The 22101-nt window shown below is 36.7% G+C and overlaps 1 protein-coding gene across 4 annotated transcripts; it reads right to left on the bottom strand.

The window, feature by feature from the left end:
* Positions 1-29: 29 nt before the first annotated feature.
* Positions 30-17211, bottom strand: LOC130555550 (target of Nesh-SH3). Of its 4 annotated transcripts, none has more exons than XM_057335848.1 (21): positions 16932-17211; positions 13716-13895; positions 13570-13641; positions 13238-13370; positions 12076-12257; positions 11545-11594; positions 11417-11453; positions 11250-11327; positions 9295-10443; positions 8047-8187; positions 6977-7045; positions 5455-5496; positions 5242-5361; positions 4575-4664; positions 4179-4388; positions 3274-3379; positions 2298-2377; positions 1434-1463; positions 1205-1363; positions 995-1117; positions 30-913 (listed from the first exon to the last, which is right to left on the bottom strand). In XM_057335848.1, exons 1-21 carry the CDS (start codon positions 16981-16983, stop codon positions 798-800), a joined length of 3219 nt encoding a protein of 1072 aa, XP_057191831.1. In that variant the 5' UTR covers positions 16984-17211; the 3' UTR covers positions 30-797. The 4 variants fall into 4 exon arrangements, with proteins under 4 accessions (XP_057191831.1, XP_057191832.1, XP_057191834.1 ...); XM_057335849.1 differs by having other exon boundaries at positions 9295-10440; XM_057335851.1 differs by having other exon boundaries at positions 8047-8183; positions 9924-10443; positions 16932-17210.
* Positions 17212-22101: the final 4890 nt, after the last annotated feature.

Below are 22101 nucleotides of genomic sequence, written 5' to 3'. Positions count from 1 at the left end.
AATGTTTTTTTATCTGCTGTATGTTCATCTTTTTTTTTTTAATAATTTTTAATGGTTTGTTTTGCAGAGCAAGTATCAAATATACAGAAACATAAGGAAAAACCATATCGGATATTTTCATTGACTGAAAAATCGTTTTTAACTAGCCACAGAAAAATCATAAAACAGCTGCTTGTGCGTTTATTGGTAAAAGCAGAGTCATTTAACCTTACAAAAACAAAGCTTTCAATGTAAAACGTTTTATGAAATTTTACATTTTAAAGCTTTCTCTGGAAATTATTAAATGAGTCATCCAACTTCTGTACAAAACAACAGATCCTCCAAACCTATGTGTTCCTTATATCGATACATAGTATACTTACAACATAATTACATGAAAAAAATGGTAATTGACAGTATGCCACACGTGCTTTTCACAGAGATTAACTAGTTTTTAACCTGAAACAATGTGATTTGGCCTGGCATATTTAAGAAAATATTTATCCTTCATCATTTTTGTTTTTAGTGTTTGGGTAACCATTGTTGGGTATATTCAACATTATGATAAATAATATACACATTTGCTTTAGCCTTTCAGGGAGCCTGCTACCCTATATTCTCAAAAACATTATACTCTTACTTATACTCGTAACATTAATTTCTCTGTATTTTATGCGCTGTGTGTGATTATAAATAATTTTATATGTGCCTGGTAAAAAGATGCATACTACATTTCTGTACACATTCATTATGTAACAAAACCGGTTCTTTTTGTCCTGATGTTTTTTACTGGTCATGTTTTTCATCTGGTCGGAGTCCTACCACTTTCCAGGAATGGGTATCCCACACTCATACCAGGCCACGTAGTTGATAAGCGAATTTCCTCCGATCTCGCCAAACTGCACAGGCTCTTGACGCACGGCCCGAAAAAAGCCTTAACAGGGGAGAAGAAATCATTAAATCTATTGTCTTGGTAAGATTGTCTGTTTGTGTTTGGAAATGCTTCTGATAAAACCTTGTCTGGGTGGTAACTGGTCTGGCGCAAGAGGACCTCCGGTTCGTCCATCCAGGAATGAGTCAACAAACTGACAGTGGTCTTCTCCATTCCCTGCCAGATCTCCTATGCTGTAGAACTTTCCTAGTAATGAACGTTACGAAACAATGATTTAGTGACCGAAGTTGGCGTAAAAATGCCTGGTGGGTCAATGAAGGGTAAAGTACTGACCTTTGAGAGAGTCACTTAGGTAGATATTGTATCTAAGAGAGTTGCACAACTGGATACCTACAAATTTGCGGTACCAGGTTCGCTTTATGTACTGCCTCCCGTTGCACTCGGAGTATGAGTCCGCCTTGAATGGAAACGATGACCAAATAGCATTTTTACCTGTAGAGCACATTCAAATTGAACACACATGTACAGTAGGACTTCATTATGGATAAGCATGAGCACTTACCAGTGGGAATCTCACTCACGCGAGGATCAGCTGCGATACAGAGAAAAACATATTCATTTTTTTTCATTTTGATTTGGCTTATATACGAGTGTTCTAAAAACTTACGAAAAACAGCACCTCAGTAAAATGTAGTCTTTTCTATTGATTTGATACAACCATTTTTTATGTGGCTACGTAGATTAGGCTATACATCAACTATAAGTCAGACATACACTCAAGACTTGAAAATGACATGCATTTAGACTTATTTTAACAAAGTTACTAAATTCCAAAGCCGTCTGAGTTTTCATGATGTACACTTTTCCAGAGTCTGTGTCAGTATGCTTGTGGCTTTCATTATTTTTTGGAAACCTGGCCCATTTAGTACTTTCACCTGAATGACTGCAATGCACACAGAGAGGTAAACATATTGAACCTATTATTTTAATATTAGTCACATTACTTTCCAGCACATTACTTGCTGACAGTGATGCTTAAATGGTAATTATCCATTCATTTCAAAAACAGTTCATTGCCTATTTCATGGAACTGTGAACTTGATCTTTCATTCGTAAATTACACTGCCTGATTTTATTTTCGCATGAGTGAATTACAACTGTACTGCATGTAGTTCCAGGTGTGTTGCCAGTATGCATTACAGTTCAATATCACTTCAGTAAGTCCTTCAAATTTTGATGGCTTCGGCTAAACATTTACTTTTTGTGCATGGAAGAAAGCAAATAATACAGGTATATGATAGAACGAACCAGAAACATTTGTAAAACAAAATCTTAATTGAAAATCTGCAAAAATCATAAAACATCTAGAACAGAAAGAGTCGTAGACCATAAAGGAGAGTGAATTTAACATTTCTACTCTTCTTACCTGACTCAGTACTGAAGGTGACCGGGTCACTGGCTGGGCCTGAACCGAGCTCATTCTTGGGTGTCACTTTGAATTCATAGCTGCAAGAGAACAACTTTTCAGATTCAATATCATGGTGCTTTGATACCCCGGTAGCTTAGTTAGGAATATGACACTAACAACATCAAGATCATGTGTTTGACTCCCATAGAATACGAAATACTTTTTTTATTAGTAATTAAAGTTGCTGCAGTAAAAAAAGCATCTGCCAAATACATATGTAAAATTGTAAATCAAAAAGTCACTTTTAGAATGTAATGTTTGTTGACAGGTATTAAAGGAGTCATATGACATGGCTAAAACGAATATTATTGTTTGTTTTAGATGTAATGTAATGTGTATACACAATTTAAGGTTCAAAACCACTGTATTTTCCACATACCTTGCATGTTTGTATCTCCTCTTTGCCCCGCCTCCGAAACGCGTGGATTTTTTACTAAGCTCGTCGCTCTGAAAAGCGAGGTGTGCTATGATTGGCCAGTTAACCAGTGCGTAGTGATTGGTCGAATACTGCAAGCGTGTGACGGAAATGTAATGTCTCTTACCATATTTGGAACATCATGTTCCCAAGCAATTGTACTGACAGGTACGCCAACCTTACTTGCGTTACATTTGGGCGGTCTTAGTCAACTCATACCATGAACTGATGTAGATTTGTGGGGGTGTGGTTACACGAGGCGTTTCAGGCAGGTCTGGGTGAGCATTTGCTTTTAGATAGAATGCATCTTTTGTTCCGATACTTTCATTTGTGCAATTTTACATGTCTAATACATGCATGGGCAACTTATAACACACCAAAGACACAGAAAAACACGTGTTTGCGCCATATCACCCCTTTAAACCTGAAGAGACGTGATTAAATAAAATCTTCTTTTATATTATTTAGATTTGAGTTACACAATGAAAGGTTCCCATCATCATGTTTGTGTGTTCATACCTGCTCTCTGGTTTCAGGTTCTCCACTGCTGTATGCGTTTGATTTGTTGTCACAATGGACACCTCCTTTCCATGTGGACCCTTGGTGGTGGATTCAACCTCATATTCTTTCAAGACGAAACAAAAGAAAACGTTTTTTTAATCTTTGATTGATAAAAAATACTCTGTGGCCATCGTGGCAATGCCTCCAGGCAGTTCATTTCTTTAAAGGTGCTGTGTGTAATTATTAGCGGCATCTAGCGGTGAGGTTGCAAATTGCTACCAACTGCTCACTCCATCCCTTCCCCCTCCCTTTCGAAGCACTACGGAGGCCAAGAGAGGATTAAGATGTCGTCACATTTTCGCTTCTCTCCCGAATGAGATAACGTATTTACGAAACACATTCTGTAGAGCAGTTCTTCTATTTAGGGCTACTGTAGAAACAACATGGCGGCATGTCAACAACATTCAATGCAAGGAGTGCATGTAGATAGAAATAGCTCATTCTAAGGTAAGAAAACATAACGCTTCATTATGTAAGGTCTTTATACACCTCTGAAGACATAGTTATGTATATTATCCTGCACTTCTGTCAATAGATCCTCCAAAAAACTACACACTGGTTCTTTAAAGTCAACAACATACAAATAGATATTCTAGTGAGTTGAATGAGGAAAGACCCAAAATTTCCACAGCTGCTTGTCATGATTTTAATTGGATGTGTCAAATCAGTAATAAAATCTGTCAGCAATTATATCATAAAACTTTATTTTACAGGCTGTTCCAACTGATGCTCATGTGTGTTCTGGGATTACTCGTCATATCGAGCAATGCAAACACTTTTTCAGTTTCCTGATTACTTTCCTCTTTTTATATTATTCTCTCTCATTCACGCCAGTAATCACAAAAATAAAACGCTCCATCTACCTTTGGTCTCGTTGTCAGTTTTTTCCCAGTCAATGATAACAAAAGAAGGGCATCCCTCCACCGTTACCACAGTAACGTTGGAAGGAGGAGTCTTGGGTGGGCCAGTGACGTTCAAGTATCCCACTTCCTCATCAGGGAAGTAGCTGAGAGAGTGTGTGACGGAGCAGGGCTCCTCCGGACGTTTGTCGGTTTTATAGATCACATGAGGAGCTGCAAAGAGAATCAGAGGCCCAACAGTCATCTGATCTGCCTATTACATAACCAATCACAAAAGACTTTCTTAAAAAACTGTGATTTATAAAACAACCCTGTAAATTCAGGTCGTAGTTCTGATGTCATGTTTCAAAGTGCAGTTGGTGTAGTATTTACTGTAAATACTTTTGCTGAAGTTCTTACCTACAAAGCGTTTTCTCCCCATTGCATCTATTTCAGACACAGGATGAGGACTGAACACCGAGGAGTTATCACCTGTGTCAAAACGACTCCCTAAGATTCAAAGACAGAAACGTCACACTGCAAAAAATGACTTTCTTAGTCTTTTTTTCCGGTAAAAATGTCTAAACATTCTTGAATCAAGAAGCATTTTCTTGATGAGCAAACTGACCTAAGAAAATAAGTCTTGTTTTTAGTAAAAAAATATGAAATTTCAGTGAATTTGTGCTTAAAACAAGCAAAAAAATCTGCCAATGGGGTAAGAAAAATAATCTTGAATTGAATGACTAAGAAAAAGGTAAACCTTAATTCAAGATTATTTTTCTTACCCCATTGGCAGATTTTTTTGCTTGACTTATTTTTTTTGCTTACAAGACTTATTTTCTTAGGTCATTTTGCTCATCAAGAAAATGCATCTTGATTCAAGAATTTGTAGACATTTTTACTGGAAAACAAGAAAAAAAGACTAAGTAAGAAAGTCATTTTTTGCAGTGCAATACTCTTTCAAACATGAAAGAAATCTTGCATCTTTCCATGGCAATACTTTTAAGTGAACATCAAGTGTCTTGACTTTAATGCAGTTCGCTATAAATACTGTAAATCTACAAATCACATGGACATTTGTGCATACCATTAAAAGTCAATTGTAGTGGTGTCAGTGTAGTCTCCTGATAGAATGGTTTCTCAGTAGTGGGTGGAGCTAAAGGTTTCAGTGGAACTGGTTCCATCTGCTTCAGATCAATTACATTTTCTGAAGGTGAACGGGAAAAGAATTATGTTAAGATTCCGTGGAATGCACCCTCATTGTTATGGTCAGTCTCATTGTGCAACATAGTGTCCTCACCCTTTTCTTTACTTTCTGACACCTGGTTCGTCTTTGTCTTCCCTGTAAAAGAGAAGCGCAGGTTAGTAGAAGATCCTCCTGAATCAAACTTTTGGCTAAGCATAAAGATCCAGTTTGCACGCCCAGTAACATGAAGTGAAACCACAAACAAAACTATGCAGTGACTTTTTGACATTGTGTTCTTTTTCGTTTCATATTTTCACTTTTAAAATCCCAGCAGCCTGAATGGGGCTAACCACACATTATGACTATACAAGGCCAATAACACATAGAACAGAAGTGAAAGTAAAGCTCTGCACAACATTCACATGGATGAAATTACAAGAACACTGCATGTGAGGCCAACGTCCGCACAGTCAGTATACTGCGTGAGCCAAATGAGATGATATAATGTTGGCCAAACTGTCAGGACTGTGAGTTATCCAAGATGGGCTCTGAGGGACCAACGCTTTGATGGAGTGCAGAACTACATGACCATAATGCTGGGTACTCAGTCAAAGTAGGACAATATGCATCAAAGCACACCAATAAATCAATCCCAAACATAATTACTCCCAACATCGCGACTCTCCAAAGGCACATTATTCCAATATGCAATTTCCAAAATATTTCAATCTCTAATTTTTACCAGGCACTCAATTTAGGATGAATAGAAGGTTTTCAAGAAAAGTTGGAGAACAATTTTAGATTTTCTTTTTAGTCCATCAAGTGATCGCATGTCTGCCAGATGTTTTGAGAAAAGTAAACCTAATAAAAGTCGCAATGGATGAGCAATCGAGTCAGGTCAGAAGGATTTGGCTCTTTATTGTATAGTTTTAATGTTGTCATTGATTGGGGCAGAGTGATTGTCCGTGAGTGAGGGAGAGAATATAAAGAGGGTTCTCATCATTGCTTGGCTTGATTTTATCAATGACTGACTTGTTAAGCCCTTAAAATCCACTTTGACATGAACAGCACATAAATATTTTATTTGGCCTAGAATAATCGTAAAATACAGCTGCGAGGGAAGCGGCTTTTCTACCAAACAGGGACATACATCTTTAACATCATGTTAAAACTGTATCCAAGCAATTGGGTTCACAGTTCTTTAGAACAGGACGGCATAACAGCTCTATAAACTCAAGCATAAAAACACCACCAAGGTTACGACTTATTTTCTTTGACTCTCAAATTACATGGACTGTGATGGATGTGGCCACTTTACAAGATAAAACTAATCCCAGATAGCAAAGATAATTGATTTAATGTTGAATCAATGTTGAAAATAACCAATTTAACATTGATTCATTATATATTGATTCAAATATAAGGGATGGCATCTATAATGTTTACATCTACATTCATGCAGGAGTTGCATGTGTCCAACAGTACTGAGATTGAAAAAACAATGCTTACATTGGACAGACAGGACAGCAGTGCAGTTTTTTACTTATCTAATCAGTCACTGGAAACATTTCAACAACAAATTAATAGCAGGTTTTTGAGAACCTAACATCTCTATTTAAAGGTGAGATTAATTTACCACGATTCTTTTTGGGTTCCTTCTGAGGTTTGGCCCCCCAAAGGCCTATAATGCGCTCACCGCTGGGTACTGTCAGAAAACAAAAGGCTGTTAAGGCAAAACCATTTCAAATGACTATTGAAATCCATCCAAACCACATGTCAACATTCAAAAGGCATAACAACAATACTGTGGAAATACTGACAAAAATATTAAAAATATGTCCTAAAAACATTTGTACTTGATAATATTTGATGGACAGTAAGAGATCAGGAATCAGACACGAAAGGAAGAAGATGGACTTAAATGAGAAAAACATTAAATTGAAGAGTTTCAGATGAAATAATAAGTGTCACAGGGGTGATCAGCTGTTGTGCAGAATTAAATGGCAGCGTGTGGAAGAAAATGATGAGAAACAGACGTCTGGCAGAAAGAGAGAGATTGTGTGTCTTTTCCCTGCAGATAACACATGAATCATGTCAACAGGTCCTGAGAGTTCCTAAAAGAATTCAATACAAAACCCACCCAAAAAAAGCATGTGAAATAAACAGTGACCCAGTTACTTCTTTATAATAAACATGTTTTCCATGCCTATAAATAGCACTAAATTAAATGTTTAGCTATTGCTTTTATATATATTATTTGGTTTTCTTTCAAATTTACAACTTTTAGCATACAGTATTTGCAGAAAACATAACACCATTCATTGGTCGGTCTTTTAATGAAATGGCACCTCTCTCAAAATTGTTTTTATATTTTGATTTCAGTGGCTCGGCAGGAACGCATCATCACATTATGTTCTAAAGTTATGGCCATTAAAATCTGATGGTCAAGTTTTCTCTAAGGTAGGTGAGGTAACTGTTTACTTCACTTGTGTCAGACAGAAAAGAAAAATAGTTCTTCGACTTGTCTAAAACATTATTCATTATTTATTTGAGCTTGGCGTGCTAATTTTGGACCCTGCTTAGAGACAGAAAATAAATGAACGAACAAATTTGTGATTTGGAATCATAAAAGCAAAAGCAATGATAGTTTAATGTCTCACTTAAAAATAGTGTTTGAATCAGTGTAAGACTGCAAAGTTTGTATACCCATTTTCCTGTTCAAAGTGAAGTTTTGGTGCATTAAGGTATTTGTAGGCAGAGAGACACGGCCGTTCGGCCTCAGTCTGTGTGTCACATTTCGCGCCAAGGGTCGGGACACAGAAGAAGAGTTGCGGAAGATACCTCTGCCTAAATAAACCAAAACACAGTCAGCCATGGAGAAGAGAATGTGATTGAGGGTTAAAGGCTTAATGAGCTTAAAATCTGCTTAAATCCAGTTTAAAGCGGTAGCTGTGGCACACAGTAGCTGGTCCTTTATGATATTGGACCCTTTGTAGTAACTCATTTAATATATCATTTAAAATATAAAGAATAATGCATTGTGAATATATTACAGTATTATATTAAATTGAATAATACACAATGCATATTGTTTCGAGCAGGTTTAAAGGAATAGTTCACCTTGAAAATTAAAGTTCTGTCATCATTTACTCACGCTCTTGTCATTTCAAACCTGAATGTCTTTCTTTCTTCTGCAAACACAAAAGAAGATATTTTGAAAAATGCTGGTAACAGAAAACCATTGGTCCCCGTTGACTTGCACTGGTTTTGTATCCCTGCAATAGAAGTCAATGGGGACCAAAGGTTTTCGGGTACTGACATTTTTCAAAATATCTTCTTTTGTGTTTTGCAGTAGAAAGAAAATCACACAGGTTTAAAATGACAACAGGGTGAGTAAATGATGACAGATTTTTTATTTTGAAGGTGAACTATTTCTCGGTTGTCTTTACTGGCCCAAGCTACTAGACTCTATTATACCTCTAAAAAACAACTGTCTGTTCCTTATTGCAAAAAGTATTCGCTATTGTAGTTATTGTATTTATTGTAAAAAGTAGCTCCGTGTTCCAGAATACAACTACCAGTTTAAGCTAGATTCTCCAACAGTAACCTCTTCAGAGACAGAGGCCAACAGATCTAAAAGAGAAGGTGCAGGACATACAGTAGTGTGCGTAGCATCAAGACAGTGACAACAGTGGATATTAATGGCGTATGAAACAGTCGGGCAGGTAAATGCATGGGATGGTGTGATGTCAGAGCTGGTGGCTGATGGTTTAAAGACGACTGTGGGGCGATGGCACGTTGCAGGATGACATTCGAAAGTGAAGGTGATACTTGGTGACAATCCAGCCTTGAATTGTGATGTTGATGTTTATTGTGTACGATGAAGGTTTATGTGGTTAACACGGAGAGGTGACAAACAGCATAGCTAACAAATTAAAAAAGTGACATCATTACCCCGGTTCCTACTGGCCACCTCATTTGGCACTGGTGAATCCTGATTATCATCAGATTTGATGAAAGGCTTTGACCTTGTAGGCTTCAGTTCCAGGTTTCTGGAGGTACCTGGTAACTGTTCTTTATGGTTAGGTGGTAGATTTGCAAACTGGGATTCAGTTTTTGGGGAATGTTCAGCAGTTTTAGAAATATTTGGGTAGTGTTTAGCAGTTAGGGTAGAATTCGGGTGGTGTTTAGAAGTGCTGGAACTCTGTGTCGTGGTGCTGGGGCTATGGAGCTGGTACCATAAGATGGTAGGTGGTTGTATGGGGTGTAAAGTTGGTTCTTGTTCTTCATTTGTGTGATGAGGAAATGTAGAAAATTCTTTAGAAATGAATGACTTGGTACTAAAGATTGAATGTTTGTTAGTATCGGTTGTCTGCACTGACACTACGTCATCCTGCTTGGATGCTGGAGTAGTGGGTGGTGTCAAAAATGTACTTGATAGAGAATAGCCATTGGTGGACATATATGTGTGTGTTGTTGGTGATTTGGTGTTCGGCTTCTGTTCAAAGAGTGTTATTGTGCTAGACGGATAGAAAGAGGTGGTTCTATGGAAGTAATAAGAGTCAGTGGTTTGTTGTTTGGACGTGCCTCGTGAACGAAGGATTGGTCTCAATCGTTGCAGTTTGGTACTGGGCTGAATTTCTCCCGTGTGGCGATTGTCCTGAGTAATGGTGTCTTGTTCCTTAGGAGGGGTGGGGTGCTCCTGGACAGTGCTTTGAGGAGGTGGTGGATTTGTTTGTGTTGAAATTGGGTTGGATGTTGTTTTACTAAGTTGCTGTTGAACTGTGATCAGTTGCTGCTTGGTTGTATATTGATCTTCGGTTGAAACATGTGTACTTGTTTGTGGATGGGTTGTGCTGTGAAGTGTACTGGTTTGTGGTTGGGTAAAACTAGGTTGATGGGTTGTCAGTGGTTGTTGTGGAGTTACACTATTATCTGGAACTGGTTTGGTTGTACTGGGTTGACTGGTGGACTTTTTATGTTGCACCGTGCTTGCGGTCTTTGGTGTGGGAAGGAGAATAGGTGCCTGAGGGAATGCAGGGGGCTGTGTGGAGGGGATCAGATCTTCGGGAGAGATAAAAGCTGTTGTGACTTTCTCTGCTTCTGTGAAGAGAATTGAAAATAGAAAACAGAGGACATATGCTTTTGGTATTATAGACATTCAGTGACACAGCTGGAGTATAAAACTGAAAAAAGTTGGACATTCATTTCCATTTGGTCATGGTGAGAGATGGTGTGCATAAATTTCCTGTCACGTGAATCAAAGAGAGATTTTTATCTCAATAAAATACAGATTTCAGCATCTATTTATTTTTAATTTAATTTGTTTAGAAGAATCATGATTATAATCATTGGTTGATTTCGCCATTTAGATTAAATCCCAAATGTTATAATGTCATAATAAGATTTTTTGATTTTTTGAGTTGCTTCATGCCAAGTCAATAAAAATAAAGTTTAATAAAATAGTTTTTCCAGTTTGACAGTCCGCCTCTTGGAAAGTTATCTACATATGGAATTTCAATACACAACTAGAACATTCATTTGGAATTTATGCTGAAAACTTCAGTGGCAGGGGACCTTTGAACATATAGAGACGAAGAAAAACATATGGCTCACTGTGCAGGATCAGGGATGTATTATTGAGAAATGAATGAAGGAAAAACAGGTGCACATGATTGTTGAAATAGAAGCCAAAATAACCATATTTATTTTCTAGGTGATAACTCACATGCTACACAGTAAGGTCATATGGAAACAATGTACTGTAGCATAAGACTGCTTGAACCTCCATATTGTTTAACATGCTATTTGAAAGAAAATATTAAACTACAGCAGTACAGTATGCTTAAATTCAATTTTCCTTGTGTTATATTATGCTTGAATTCAAAGAATATAAGGTGTGGGGTTACCTGAAGTTATCCAGGGATCTGGTGGAAGAGTTTGTCTGATGAGGGGAGCTGGTTTGACCTGGGTGATGTTCTTCAAGACTGAGAAGTGGCAGGAAAAGTCATGATATACTTCATATACATTATTAATATCACTGGCTGTGTTCCGGAAGAAAATGAAAGTATTTTACCTGGGACTGCTGGGAAGGATAATGATTGATCTGGCTTCTGCTTTGAAAGAACATCCAAGATTAGAGAGAGAGAGAGAGAGAGAGAGAGAGAGAGAGAAAACATGTCTCAATAGGGCACAGCTGCTCACCTTAGGCTTTGCTTGATTCAGTTCTTCGAACGGTTCATCAATTATTTGATCTGTAAGAGAAATAAGTAAATAAAACTTTGGTAAAAAAAAGAAAACTCATACAGTAGCTAACAATAGCTAACAAAAGTGTGTAATTTTGAATCAAGAGCGTAAAACTATAACAAATTAATGTGGATTCAAGAGGCCAGTTGGAGGCTGGAAAAAAAACCTTTTTTATTGACATCGTTATCTTTTGACTGCAGACTTTGGTATTTTAACAAATGGGATCAAGACATCGTTGAAATCTCTTTTGAAACTCTTAAGAATGTTACAATAGATTCTTGCAACGGGTGAGAAGATGTGAAGAGACATGTCTTGTGGAAATCTATACCAAAGCTATCCATATATTATTAAAGCAAAATAATAAGATGAGATGGTGAGGTGATGTGATGTGATGTGATGAGACGAGACGATGAGGTGAGGTGAGGTGAGGTGAATTAAAAAATAGAACTGACAACATCATTTTGAAACAGGATTTGTGATGGGACACACCTGCTGTGTTATGGATAACTGGTGGGCTCCAGTCTCCACTTTTGGTTTCAGTGTCTGCTCGGACCTCAAACTCATACAGAGCATCTGGTTTAAGGTGGTCTATGACCGTGCTGGTGGTTGGACAGGTTTGGTAGTTCCAGTTATTGCTGGGTTCCTTCTCCCTGTAGCGCACAGTGAACTGTCTGAGTGGAGACAAAAGAAAAACAGATTTTAGAAACTAAAATTAGAATTCTGATGGAAACACCAGTGCAAGAAGGCTGCAAAAGAATAACATTAAAGTTTTATGTAAGATTAGGATTTAACTTTGCATTAGGCTATCTGTAAAATGATTGTTTAACTAAAGCAACTTGTTCATGTTCATTTAATTATGCAACTTTTCTAGGCAATCACATACACGCACACCAATAAACACATGTAAAGGCATCCTGAAGGAGAGAACCAAGCATAAATCATAATGGATTGGGGCCCGTAAGCAACCATCCAAAACACCATGATTTCACTAAATACATAACCAATAACGATCCAGGCTGTTGTTTTTTTCCAGTTTTTGCCAGTGTCTCTGGCAAGGGGTTTTATAGAGTAGAAGGATCACGTTGTTTGTTTAATAGAGGGCTGAGGTTAAGCTTTCCACTAGCCTTTCCAATGTGTTTGTATGACCAAATGTCCCCATGCAGTGACCAACATTATAGGAACAATCCAACAGTCCTCATAAAAATAACAGATGAAATCAAAAAGCAAATAATGTTTTAATAAACACACAAAAAGCGTAGTGTGAAGGTTTTTTTAGGGGCTGCGATTGGGTTCAAAAATATGATTCTCTTGGCATAAAAATATTAGAAAAGTCCCAGCCATGATGCGATGTGCAGTAGTACATGTGCAAGATGTACTATGTTTTTTTAAAAACATCTGCTTATTTTATGACTGTGTTTTTCCTCAGTTTTTACTCTGTATATTGTTAAAAGCCGGTTGTCCTTCACTGTGTGTTATCAGGGTGTCTGTTTTTTGTTCTCAGTACTCTGTAGGCATCTGCACACGTTCCTGCAACCGCTGTGGGTCTCTTGTCAGTTAAATAAATGAACATTTCACAGAAGGTCAACAACAAACTGATCAAACCCAAATGCACAATTCAATGACATGCACATACACACGGTTAAACACATACCCATCTTCAACACAATCTTCCACAATGGAATCCATGAAGGGGGTTGTCAGTAGAGTCCCCCAAGACAGAAGCACCGAAGAGTCTGTTACCGAGCCGATCACAATGTGTAATGGTTTCTCCAGATCCACTTTTCCTAGAGGTAAGAGTTGAGAAATCCCCTAAAATGCATTATACTCTATACAGACAGCCAAAGACAAATTTGAACATGAAAAGTATGTTTGTGGAACATTTCTTAGCCATCATCTTCAAATGTTATACTTAAAGGTTAAATCATTATAAGGCTACTGTATGTTTTTAATTACATCATTTTTTTTTAATAAAGCGGTGCTCACCTGCACACTGTTTTCTAGCTGGTTCATCGTCATTCGCTGACTGCACCGCAATCAGATATTTGGGTTCAGCATCTATACAGCAGAGGGGATAATGATTTTAATACATTACAAACTTTAGGAAACTCTAGAAAAGATCACGTTTATACCTCTCTCAGTTTCAAAGGGTTGTCCATCTTCAGGTAGTTGGATCAATTGTTTGGAGAACATACTGTTGCCATATCCAAGGATGTATCCCTCCAATCGGCTGTTCACATGAGGTTGCAAGAACTTGAATGTGATGGTGTCTCCAAAAGCACTGATATGCACCCTCTTGTTTTGTCCCTGCCCTAGGACAACACAAACACACACACACACAATGTGTTTTATGCAATACTCTAAACCTAACCATTTACATTATCTTGGTTGACAGTTTAATCCAAAGCAGTTCAGTTTCAGCAATTCAGCAATTCAAGCAATAAGTTTAATACATTAGAACATGCAGTCCCTGGAAACTGCATGCACCTTTGCTTTGCTAAAGCCATATTCAAACCTATTGACATCATTAGCTGCAAATCCAAACGATTTGGTCAATTGGTGAGCCTTTAAAATAAGTCTTTTAACATGTTTTACTATATTTGTAGGATATTTTTGAATATTTAGCCCTCACAGGTTAACCAAACCTGTATTCACACACTAACAGAGAAGAGATGTCATGTACAGTTCAAGCTTTCACATTCAATAATAACTTCAGCTAGAACTATTACCAGATAGGCTATGTGATCTGTATCTTGAAGGCTTTTGCCAAGAGATTCGGAATTACATTCTGATGTCACATTTTCTCTTTCAAAAAAGCTAAACATCTACAATTACAGTCCATGTAATCTTGTGTATCTATGCGCCTGCCAGCGAGCTGCCTCCCACTCAATGATTTAATACGGTTCTTATTATTACCTTTTTCGCTAACTATGACAACAAAACACAAACACATGAAAGAAGCCCAGTGCGAGTGGTTTGTTTCTTGTAAATGGTGTGCTTGGCCTTTCTAAAGAATATCTGATGAAACAGTGTCCTGTGCCAGAATAAGTTGTTACCTCTGTGAGGGAAACCCCTGGCATTGAACACAGAGCTCTACAGCACACAAACAGCCTCTTCCTTACATCAGAGCTGCTCTCTGTGTCATTCCCTCAGGGGTCTGCGGATGAACTGCCACGCTGCAGAGATATGTCAGAAATCATCTGGGGTTATGTGACTCCAGGTCACAATGTGAGAAAACATGCATTTTGTTGTTGCATGCGTGTGTTTATGGTTAAAGAAAGACCACATAGGATCTGAACTTGGATGACAAGAAAATCACGAATTAGATTATTTATCTTCATTACCTCAATTGTGATTTAATTGGAAACAAATGGAGACATCTCCCGTTTCTTAGATTTTTCTCTTGAGAGAAAGCTCCAGTAACATATTTGTTTCTCTTTTCATGGGGTTTCAAAAGTGATCTCAGCAATATTACAATAAACTCGAATTGCTAAGAAAACTAAATATGTAATCAAAACCAAATCTGAGTTGTCACCATTCTTTTTATAATAATGTTTTGTGCATGCCAATAACTGTCACATGTTTTTCTCTTAATAATTTCTACTAGATTTTTTGAGAATTCAAGTGAATGTAAAATGCAAAACACTACCCAGTTTATGTATAATGTGACATGTTTCTAAGAGAACAGAAAATGCATGCTGATGTTCATAAGGACTATCATCATTAGACTGCTGAAAGGTCAGGTTCACCCTCAAGAGCATTTCATCTCAAACCTGACTAATCCTAATTTCACAATCTTAAATCCTAAAAACATTATTAAAATAATCAGTGTTAGCTGGGATAAAATTGTTGTGTTAAATATTGGCAGGATTTTAAAAATCACGCATTACCCACAGCAGTGGTCTAATACAATGAGTTATTTCCTATGATGTCAGCCAAACAGGAAAGTCATTACAGGTGAATGAAAAATAACAAAGTGTGTACAACACACGACGATGATGACTGGAAAACACAAGGATTCCTATAGTAACAGGAGATTTGGACATAATCGAACTGGTCATGTAACAGAGGAATGGCCTGGAACAAATTAGTCAAGTCAAGACATTAAGTAATGACCTTAAGTCAAGGTCATTACTTAATAACATCTCTATACTGTAAATGGTGTCATAGTTCATTCTTGTGGTAAACTCTGAAAAGCCAGCAACATAAAACGCATGGAAAGATTCCACGTCATAGCATAACATATTTAATATTCTATTCTTAATATTATTGGCTTTATTTCCATTAACAGAATTTTTAATCGTCAATTATCAGTTCTGTTCTTACACATGATACACAGTAAAAAACTAATCCAGTCACTGGAACATTGAACAGGGTGTGAAGTCATTTTGGATATTACACACTAAAAGTAAACTCAAAGTCAATTTAAATAGTGCAGATCCAACATCTGGCTAACATCCATGTAAAGACTTACAGGCACTCCATTTATTCGTTATAAATACAGTATCCTAACAGATTTTTGGCTTCAACAGGAACAGCAAACACAAATCAGTGTGCTAATAACTTGCCTGGACGAATCAAGACAGAACACACACACAAACATTTTCTTTTTTTGCAGAATGCACAATTGACATCTAATGAAAGTTTTATTAATTTGTGACTCTGCCTGGTGAAAACCCAGCTGAAACCAATTTTTGGGTGATTTGCTGTTTTCTACTGTTCATAAAATCATCCTACAAAATATACAAAGGAACATTAAATATAAGGAACATTGGGTAAAATATAACATTGATATCTTTAAATATGACTGAGTAAGGCCATGTCAAACATTTAAATTGTAGTCAAATTAATGGTTGAAATCAAACTTCTTGTTATCTCATAATTAGATTATGAGATTTTACTGGATTTCAAAGGCAGGGTCACAATTTGGTGCTCTCTCATAAGATGGTCATAATTACAGAAAATTATTGCACAATTTAGTCCAAAAAAGAAAACAAGAAAAAGAAAAAACAGAAATATTGACAACAGCTGAGCTTGCATCCTCTAACTAGAACCACACATACAAGACTTGTGACTTCAATGAGATCACATTACAACAGACACATGCATGTACACATATTTCCATGCATTTCATATCATACATTTGTTTTGTCAAACAATAACCAGGTGTGCATTTAAACATTCTTGCTTGTTTTTACAGATAAAACAAAAAGTCTATAATAAACTAATAAATAAATAAATCATATATTCATAAAATATATAATTATATAATATAATACATTAATATTCATACATATTACTAAATATTTATGATCCTGGAACTTGTCTAGAATCAAACGCTTTTGTACCTTTTGTTGCAGAAATCAGTCTCAGCAGCAAGAGGAAGAGAAAGACTTTCATGTTGTCCTGTTTTCTCAGAGAAAAGCCAATACAGAGTTCCAATAGTCCACACAATTCTCCTCTCTAAACGTATTCAGTTTGTCTTTCGTAAATCATATGTTCTCTTCTCGTTCTTTTAAATGACCCCAGAGAAGTTCATGTCAACCCAAAGAGTGTGTGAGAGAAAGTGCGTTGGTATGTTTGAAAATACTTCTGTTGATGTGATTGTGAGAGATTTTTGTATGACTGCACCATCTATACTGGATTATTAACAGGAGGGAGGGACCCTATGATGTCACACTGTTATTGTTAAACTTTAAGTTTATCTCTCACCCTCTCTCTCTCCCTCTCTCATTCAGTGGCTGACATTTCAGCCATCTCTGTTTTTCTTCTTAAGCGGTATCTTTTTTTTTCGTTTTTCACTTGTGAGATCACCTATTCAAAACCCATTCAGTTCCTGTAATAAATCATACGCAGAAAATCAAAACATGTTTATGGGTAAAATCTGATCTATAACTTTTATTTTACTTTCATTTATCCACAACTAAAGGAGAATAACATGTCACGGTCACGCCATATGTGAATTTTGAGGTTCAGCTGAAATTCCCCCAAATGTTTGAATACTGACTGAAATTCTACAGTGAAAAGATTGAGCATGTGTCAACATATGCCATTTTATGAATCATTCAGAATGCTCTGTCACGTCAGAGTTCATAAAATTGATTCCACGTTATTTTTTAACACAAATTTTGTGAAACATTTTTGGTAACAATTTACAGTAAGGTTGTATTTGTTAACAGCCTAGTAAATGCATTAGCTAATATATTAACTAACAATGAACGATTTTGTTTTTCAGCATTTATTAGTCCTTGTTAATGTTAGTTAATGTTAGTACAGTTATTTATGTTAGTTCATGGTGCATTAACTAATGTTAACACTAACAGACACAACATTTGATTTTAAAGCAACACTTTATAACTTTTGCTCACGGTTCCCCCATGTGGTTGAGAAGCGCAATTGTTTGTTACCAGTGTTGTAAATGATGTCACTGTATAAGCTTCCCGTGGGCAGTGCAATACACTTGAATTTGTTTACTAAACGTTGTTTGGAACGCACTCTTCCACAGGCAGAGGATGGGAGGGGCTGTGTGTACGGACCCGAACACAGAACTTACTGAGTGTGGTTGCAGCCACTTTGAGTCTGCTCAGGCAGTAGAATATATCCATTTGTTCTACCACTGAAATTATTTTAGAGACATTATTTCAAGGTCGAAAAACTACAAGGTGTTGCTTTAAAAATGTATTGCTGAAATTAACATTAGCTAAGATTAATAAATGCTATAAAAGTATTGGTCATTGTTAGTTCATGTTAGCTAATGGATTAACTAATTGTTAACAAATACACCCTTAATGTAAAGTGTTACCATTTGTTTGTATTTGTGGTCATTTTAACGTGAAAGCTTGACATTATCACAGCCCTGTCTTTCATTAGGCAAGTTACCACATTCAAATAAACAGTTTTAATGTGCTGTAGATAAACAAAGAAAATGCTGATTTGATGTGAAGTTTGTTGAGGTGGAATCATGAAACAAACACCAGCACCAATTTCTTTGTATGTGTCAAATTAAACTAGTAAAGCATCAACACAATTATTACTACCATATACCACAATCCTAAACAAATCAACAGACCAAAAAACACTGTTTGCCAAATGTATTGTCAAATACACTTTACAGATCAACCATTTGGCAAAATTAAGATTATGTTATTTATATTAAATACTATTACATTGTATTATCTAATTTTGTTTATAATTTACAAGAAATCTCTACTTAGCTACAGTAAATGCCTACATTTTAGTTATTGGTGTTTTTGTCGGCAGTGACCAGAGGTTATTTGGTTTTTCCACTGCTTACTTTTGGAGATGTTTCACCGTATGGGATTACTTTTGTGCCAATAAAAATGAACGCAAGCTTTAAACAAATGAACAAAAATATACAATGAGAAAGAAGAAAAACACTTTGATAATGAAAACAATAAACTCAATTGCAAGAATGTGACATGATTTTCAAAAAATTTCTAAGTTTCGTTTTTGCAAATAATAGTTTTTAATTCGCTGCTAGATTTTTCATTTGCGCTTTCCGAGTTTTCGTTTATGCTTCTCAAGTTTTCGTTCGTCTTTCTGGCACAAATTTCACGTGTAGGCGGGACTTATGGCCGCTTTACGCTGATTGGCTAGTGCGATTTTGATTGATAGCTCCCTGACAAGGAAGTCAATACTGAAGACAGTACAGTGCAATGAATTTTAGAGAACGATCTGCATGCTGTTATCTTTATTGTTTGTACTTAAAACTACTTTCTTATTTAGTTAGTATATTAGTAATTGGTATTTGAAGTTGGTAAATCATGCGATGGTTTGGATTCAAGCGTCCTCCTCACTCTCAGGTAAATGAATGTAATTCAGATAATAAAGAAAATCGCTAAAAGTTTTATTCCTGTACAGTAGCAATTCTGACTTTACTTAGCTCGTTCATTGTGTGCTTTATATTTCTTGTCAGGTATTATTTTATGTTAGATAATTTTCTTAAAAAGGAATGAACAACTTGATTTATAACATCCAATAAAGACACGTTACAGATTATCGGGTTGTGAGAAATTAACGTGCTAAATGAAAACATTGCTGCATAGTTACTGTACAGAGAAACCTTTAGCGATTTTATTATCTCGGTTACATAAATGTACCTGAGGGTGACGATGTCGCTCTTGCAAACAGTCTCCTTTTAAAGAATTAAGTCCACTTATAAGTCAATTACTGTATCTTTCTTTTTAAACTCATGGTGAATGTACAGTATTACACCCCTTTCTTTACATTCACAGAAAGTACACCTCATAAAACACTACCAATACATTCAAATGACTTTTATGTTTTTTAAACGCTACAACAAAACAAATTCATAAGGTGACACAATTAGAGGCCTTTAGAATGTTTTATTAATGTAGTCTGCCTCTTGCAAACAACAATTTCATTATGTATTTACACACCTACAAAAATATAAACAAACATTTAAAGAAAGAAACAATACGTAAAATGCCACCACGATTATAAATTATAAATATGAACTGGAAGCATAACACTTTATTGTATATCTCCTCAAAACTCACTAGGCATCTCACTTCCTGGTATCATTGTAATGATAAATTATAGACTGCTGTCTTGACGGCCTCTAAACCCACGTAAAGTTGCATGTGAATATGGCTAGCTATCCTGTATTTGCTCGACGTTGGCTTGTTGTTACGGCGTGATAGAGCCTGGGAGCGTGTCGTACTTTTAAGTGTGTGAAAGTTGGCAACCCTGCTAATATACACTAGCTACCCTGCTAATGTACACTAGACTAACTACACTAGACTAGACTAGACTAGACTGTGGGTATATTTTCTCAAATAGAACACAAATGTATTTTTATTACACTAAGTATCCATTTTCAAATTGTGGGAAAGAATGCTTTACATATGATATGTTGCATTCAAAAAGCTGCAACCACAGTGAATAAAGAAGAATTAGAAATTGCATGTGTGCTTCATGGGTTAATGGTGCACAGCACAAGATACGCCTGCCTGCTTTTTTAGTAAGCATTGTAATGATATTACAATTTCTGACAATTCTAAATCATTGTGCAAAATGACTCTATTTGCAATGAAACCTTCCTGTATTTTGTACACAAATGTAATTAAAAACAGACGCACATACCAACAGCGAAAGGCCTAACAAATAGATTAACAACAAGCAGATGAAGTAGGACAAAAGTGTTGTTTGCAGAAATAAAGCAATTATCAAGGGAAAATCACAGAAGATACCATGCTCAGTAGACCTTGTTAGATCAACACAGAAATGTTTTGCAGGTGTTAACAAGTTCACACTTTTTTACACAACTTCATTAAATCTGGCAAGTGACTTGAGGGTAAGTGACTACACGTGTACTAAAAACGACCTTGCTGGCAACAAAGTGGGTTAAGCCTGGGAAAAGCTCTCCTGCATTATTTGCCTGCATATGACACTTGTTTTAATATTTATTCTGAAATGGCATTCATACAGTCTTAGCTGTGATCTATCTGTCCAGTGTGCACAATAACAGGGAGCCAAGTACTTGTCACCTGTTGAAAAACGGTGTCTGGGTCTGACTGACATGAATACATCAAAATCTCCACAGACTGTTTTCAGGGCTGAATCGGTTGGCAGCAGCCACGTTTAAGAATCAATCTCATGTCAAAGAAACATGGATCACCTCTCCTCATCTCTCTGTCTGTTTTCTATCTTCTCCCAGTCTTTGTTTTATGTGCCAGTCTCTTAGGCCGACATGCAAGACTGCAGCTTTCAGACTGCGGAAAGATCAGAAATTAAGACTTGCCTGATTGCATTAATCCTTTTTGGCCAGAGAAGACTCAATAACGGGACCCCTGGAAGCGAGACAAGGCTTTCTATTAATCAATTATACAGATGGTTACTTTTCCTGGGCACAGTAAGAAACAGCGTGCCAAAAGTGTCAAGATGGTCAAGAATTTATAAATGTCCAAGATATTTGTTGGATTTATGGAAGTCTGGTACATGTCACTCAAATCCAGTCAAGCACTAAAAATGAGAGTCAGCAGGTCAGTACTGTATGATATTAGCACATGACATCATGAAAGAGATTAGAGTGATGGCTGAGCATGTGTTTTGTTCTGCAGCTGTGATTGGTTCAAGGGGGAGTCGCGTTGAACCATGAACTCCGAGCACGTGTTTCTGCTGAAAAGTTTGTTCGAGGCACAAATCGCAAATATAAACACACATGCGTGCTAATAATAGTAATCCAAACATACAGATCAAACTAAGAAGACAAAGGTGTTGACAAACTGTGTCAGGAAGAACATATACACTTAATATGAGAGAGTGTGTCAGTAGTCAGGACACAGAGGGAACCAAATTGATTTGGTCCTTCTGGCCTTAGATCTATCGTGTGGCTCCATCTGTTATCAGTGGTGTGAAATGTTGCGAGGGTTTTTGTGTGCATGTTTCTTCAGAGGAAGGAAAAGTGACTAAAAGCAGCTGTTGGCAATGTGCTTGTGTGAGGCGGCTGATGAATTCTGCTCAGGAGAGTAATTC

The sequence above is a fragment of the Triplophysa rosa genome, linkage group LG6, assembly GCF_024868665.1.
Source record: "Triplophysa rosa linkage group LG6, Trosa_1v2, whole genome shotgun sequence".
Lineage (NCBI taxonomy): Eukaryota > Metazoa > Chordata > Actinopteri > Cypriniformes > Nemacheilidae > Triplophysa > Triplophysa rosa.
This window is presented reverse-complemented; position numbering and strand designations above follow the sequence as displayed.

Coding starts and splice junctions, on each gene's coding strand:
- LOC130555550 (XM_057335848.1), bottom strand. CDS start 16,983: ATGAAAGTCTTTCTCTTCCTCTTGCTGCTGAGACTGATTTCTGCAACA. Junction 12,258..13,237: donor GAAGATTGTGTTGAAGATGG/GTATGTGTTTAA, acceptor GTCTCCACTCAG/ACAGTTCACTGTGCGCTACA. Junction 1,464..2,297: donor CACCTTCAGTACTGAGTCAG/GTAAGAAGAGTA, acceptor TCTGTATCGCAG/CTGATCCTCGCGTGAGTGAG.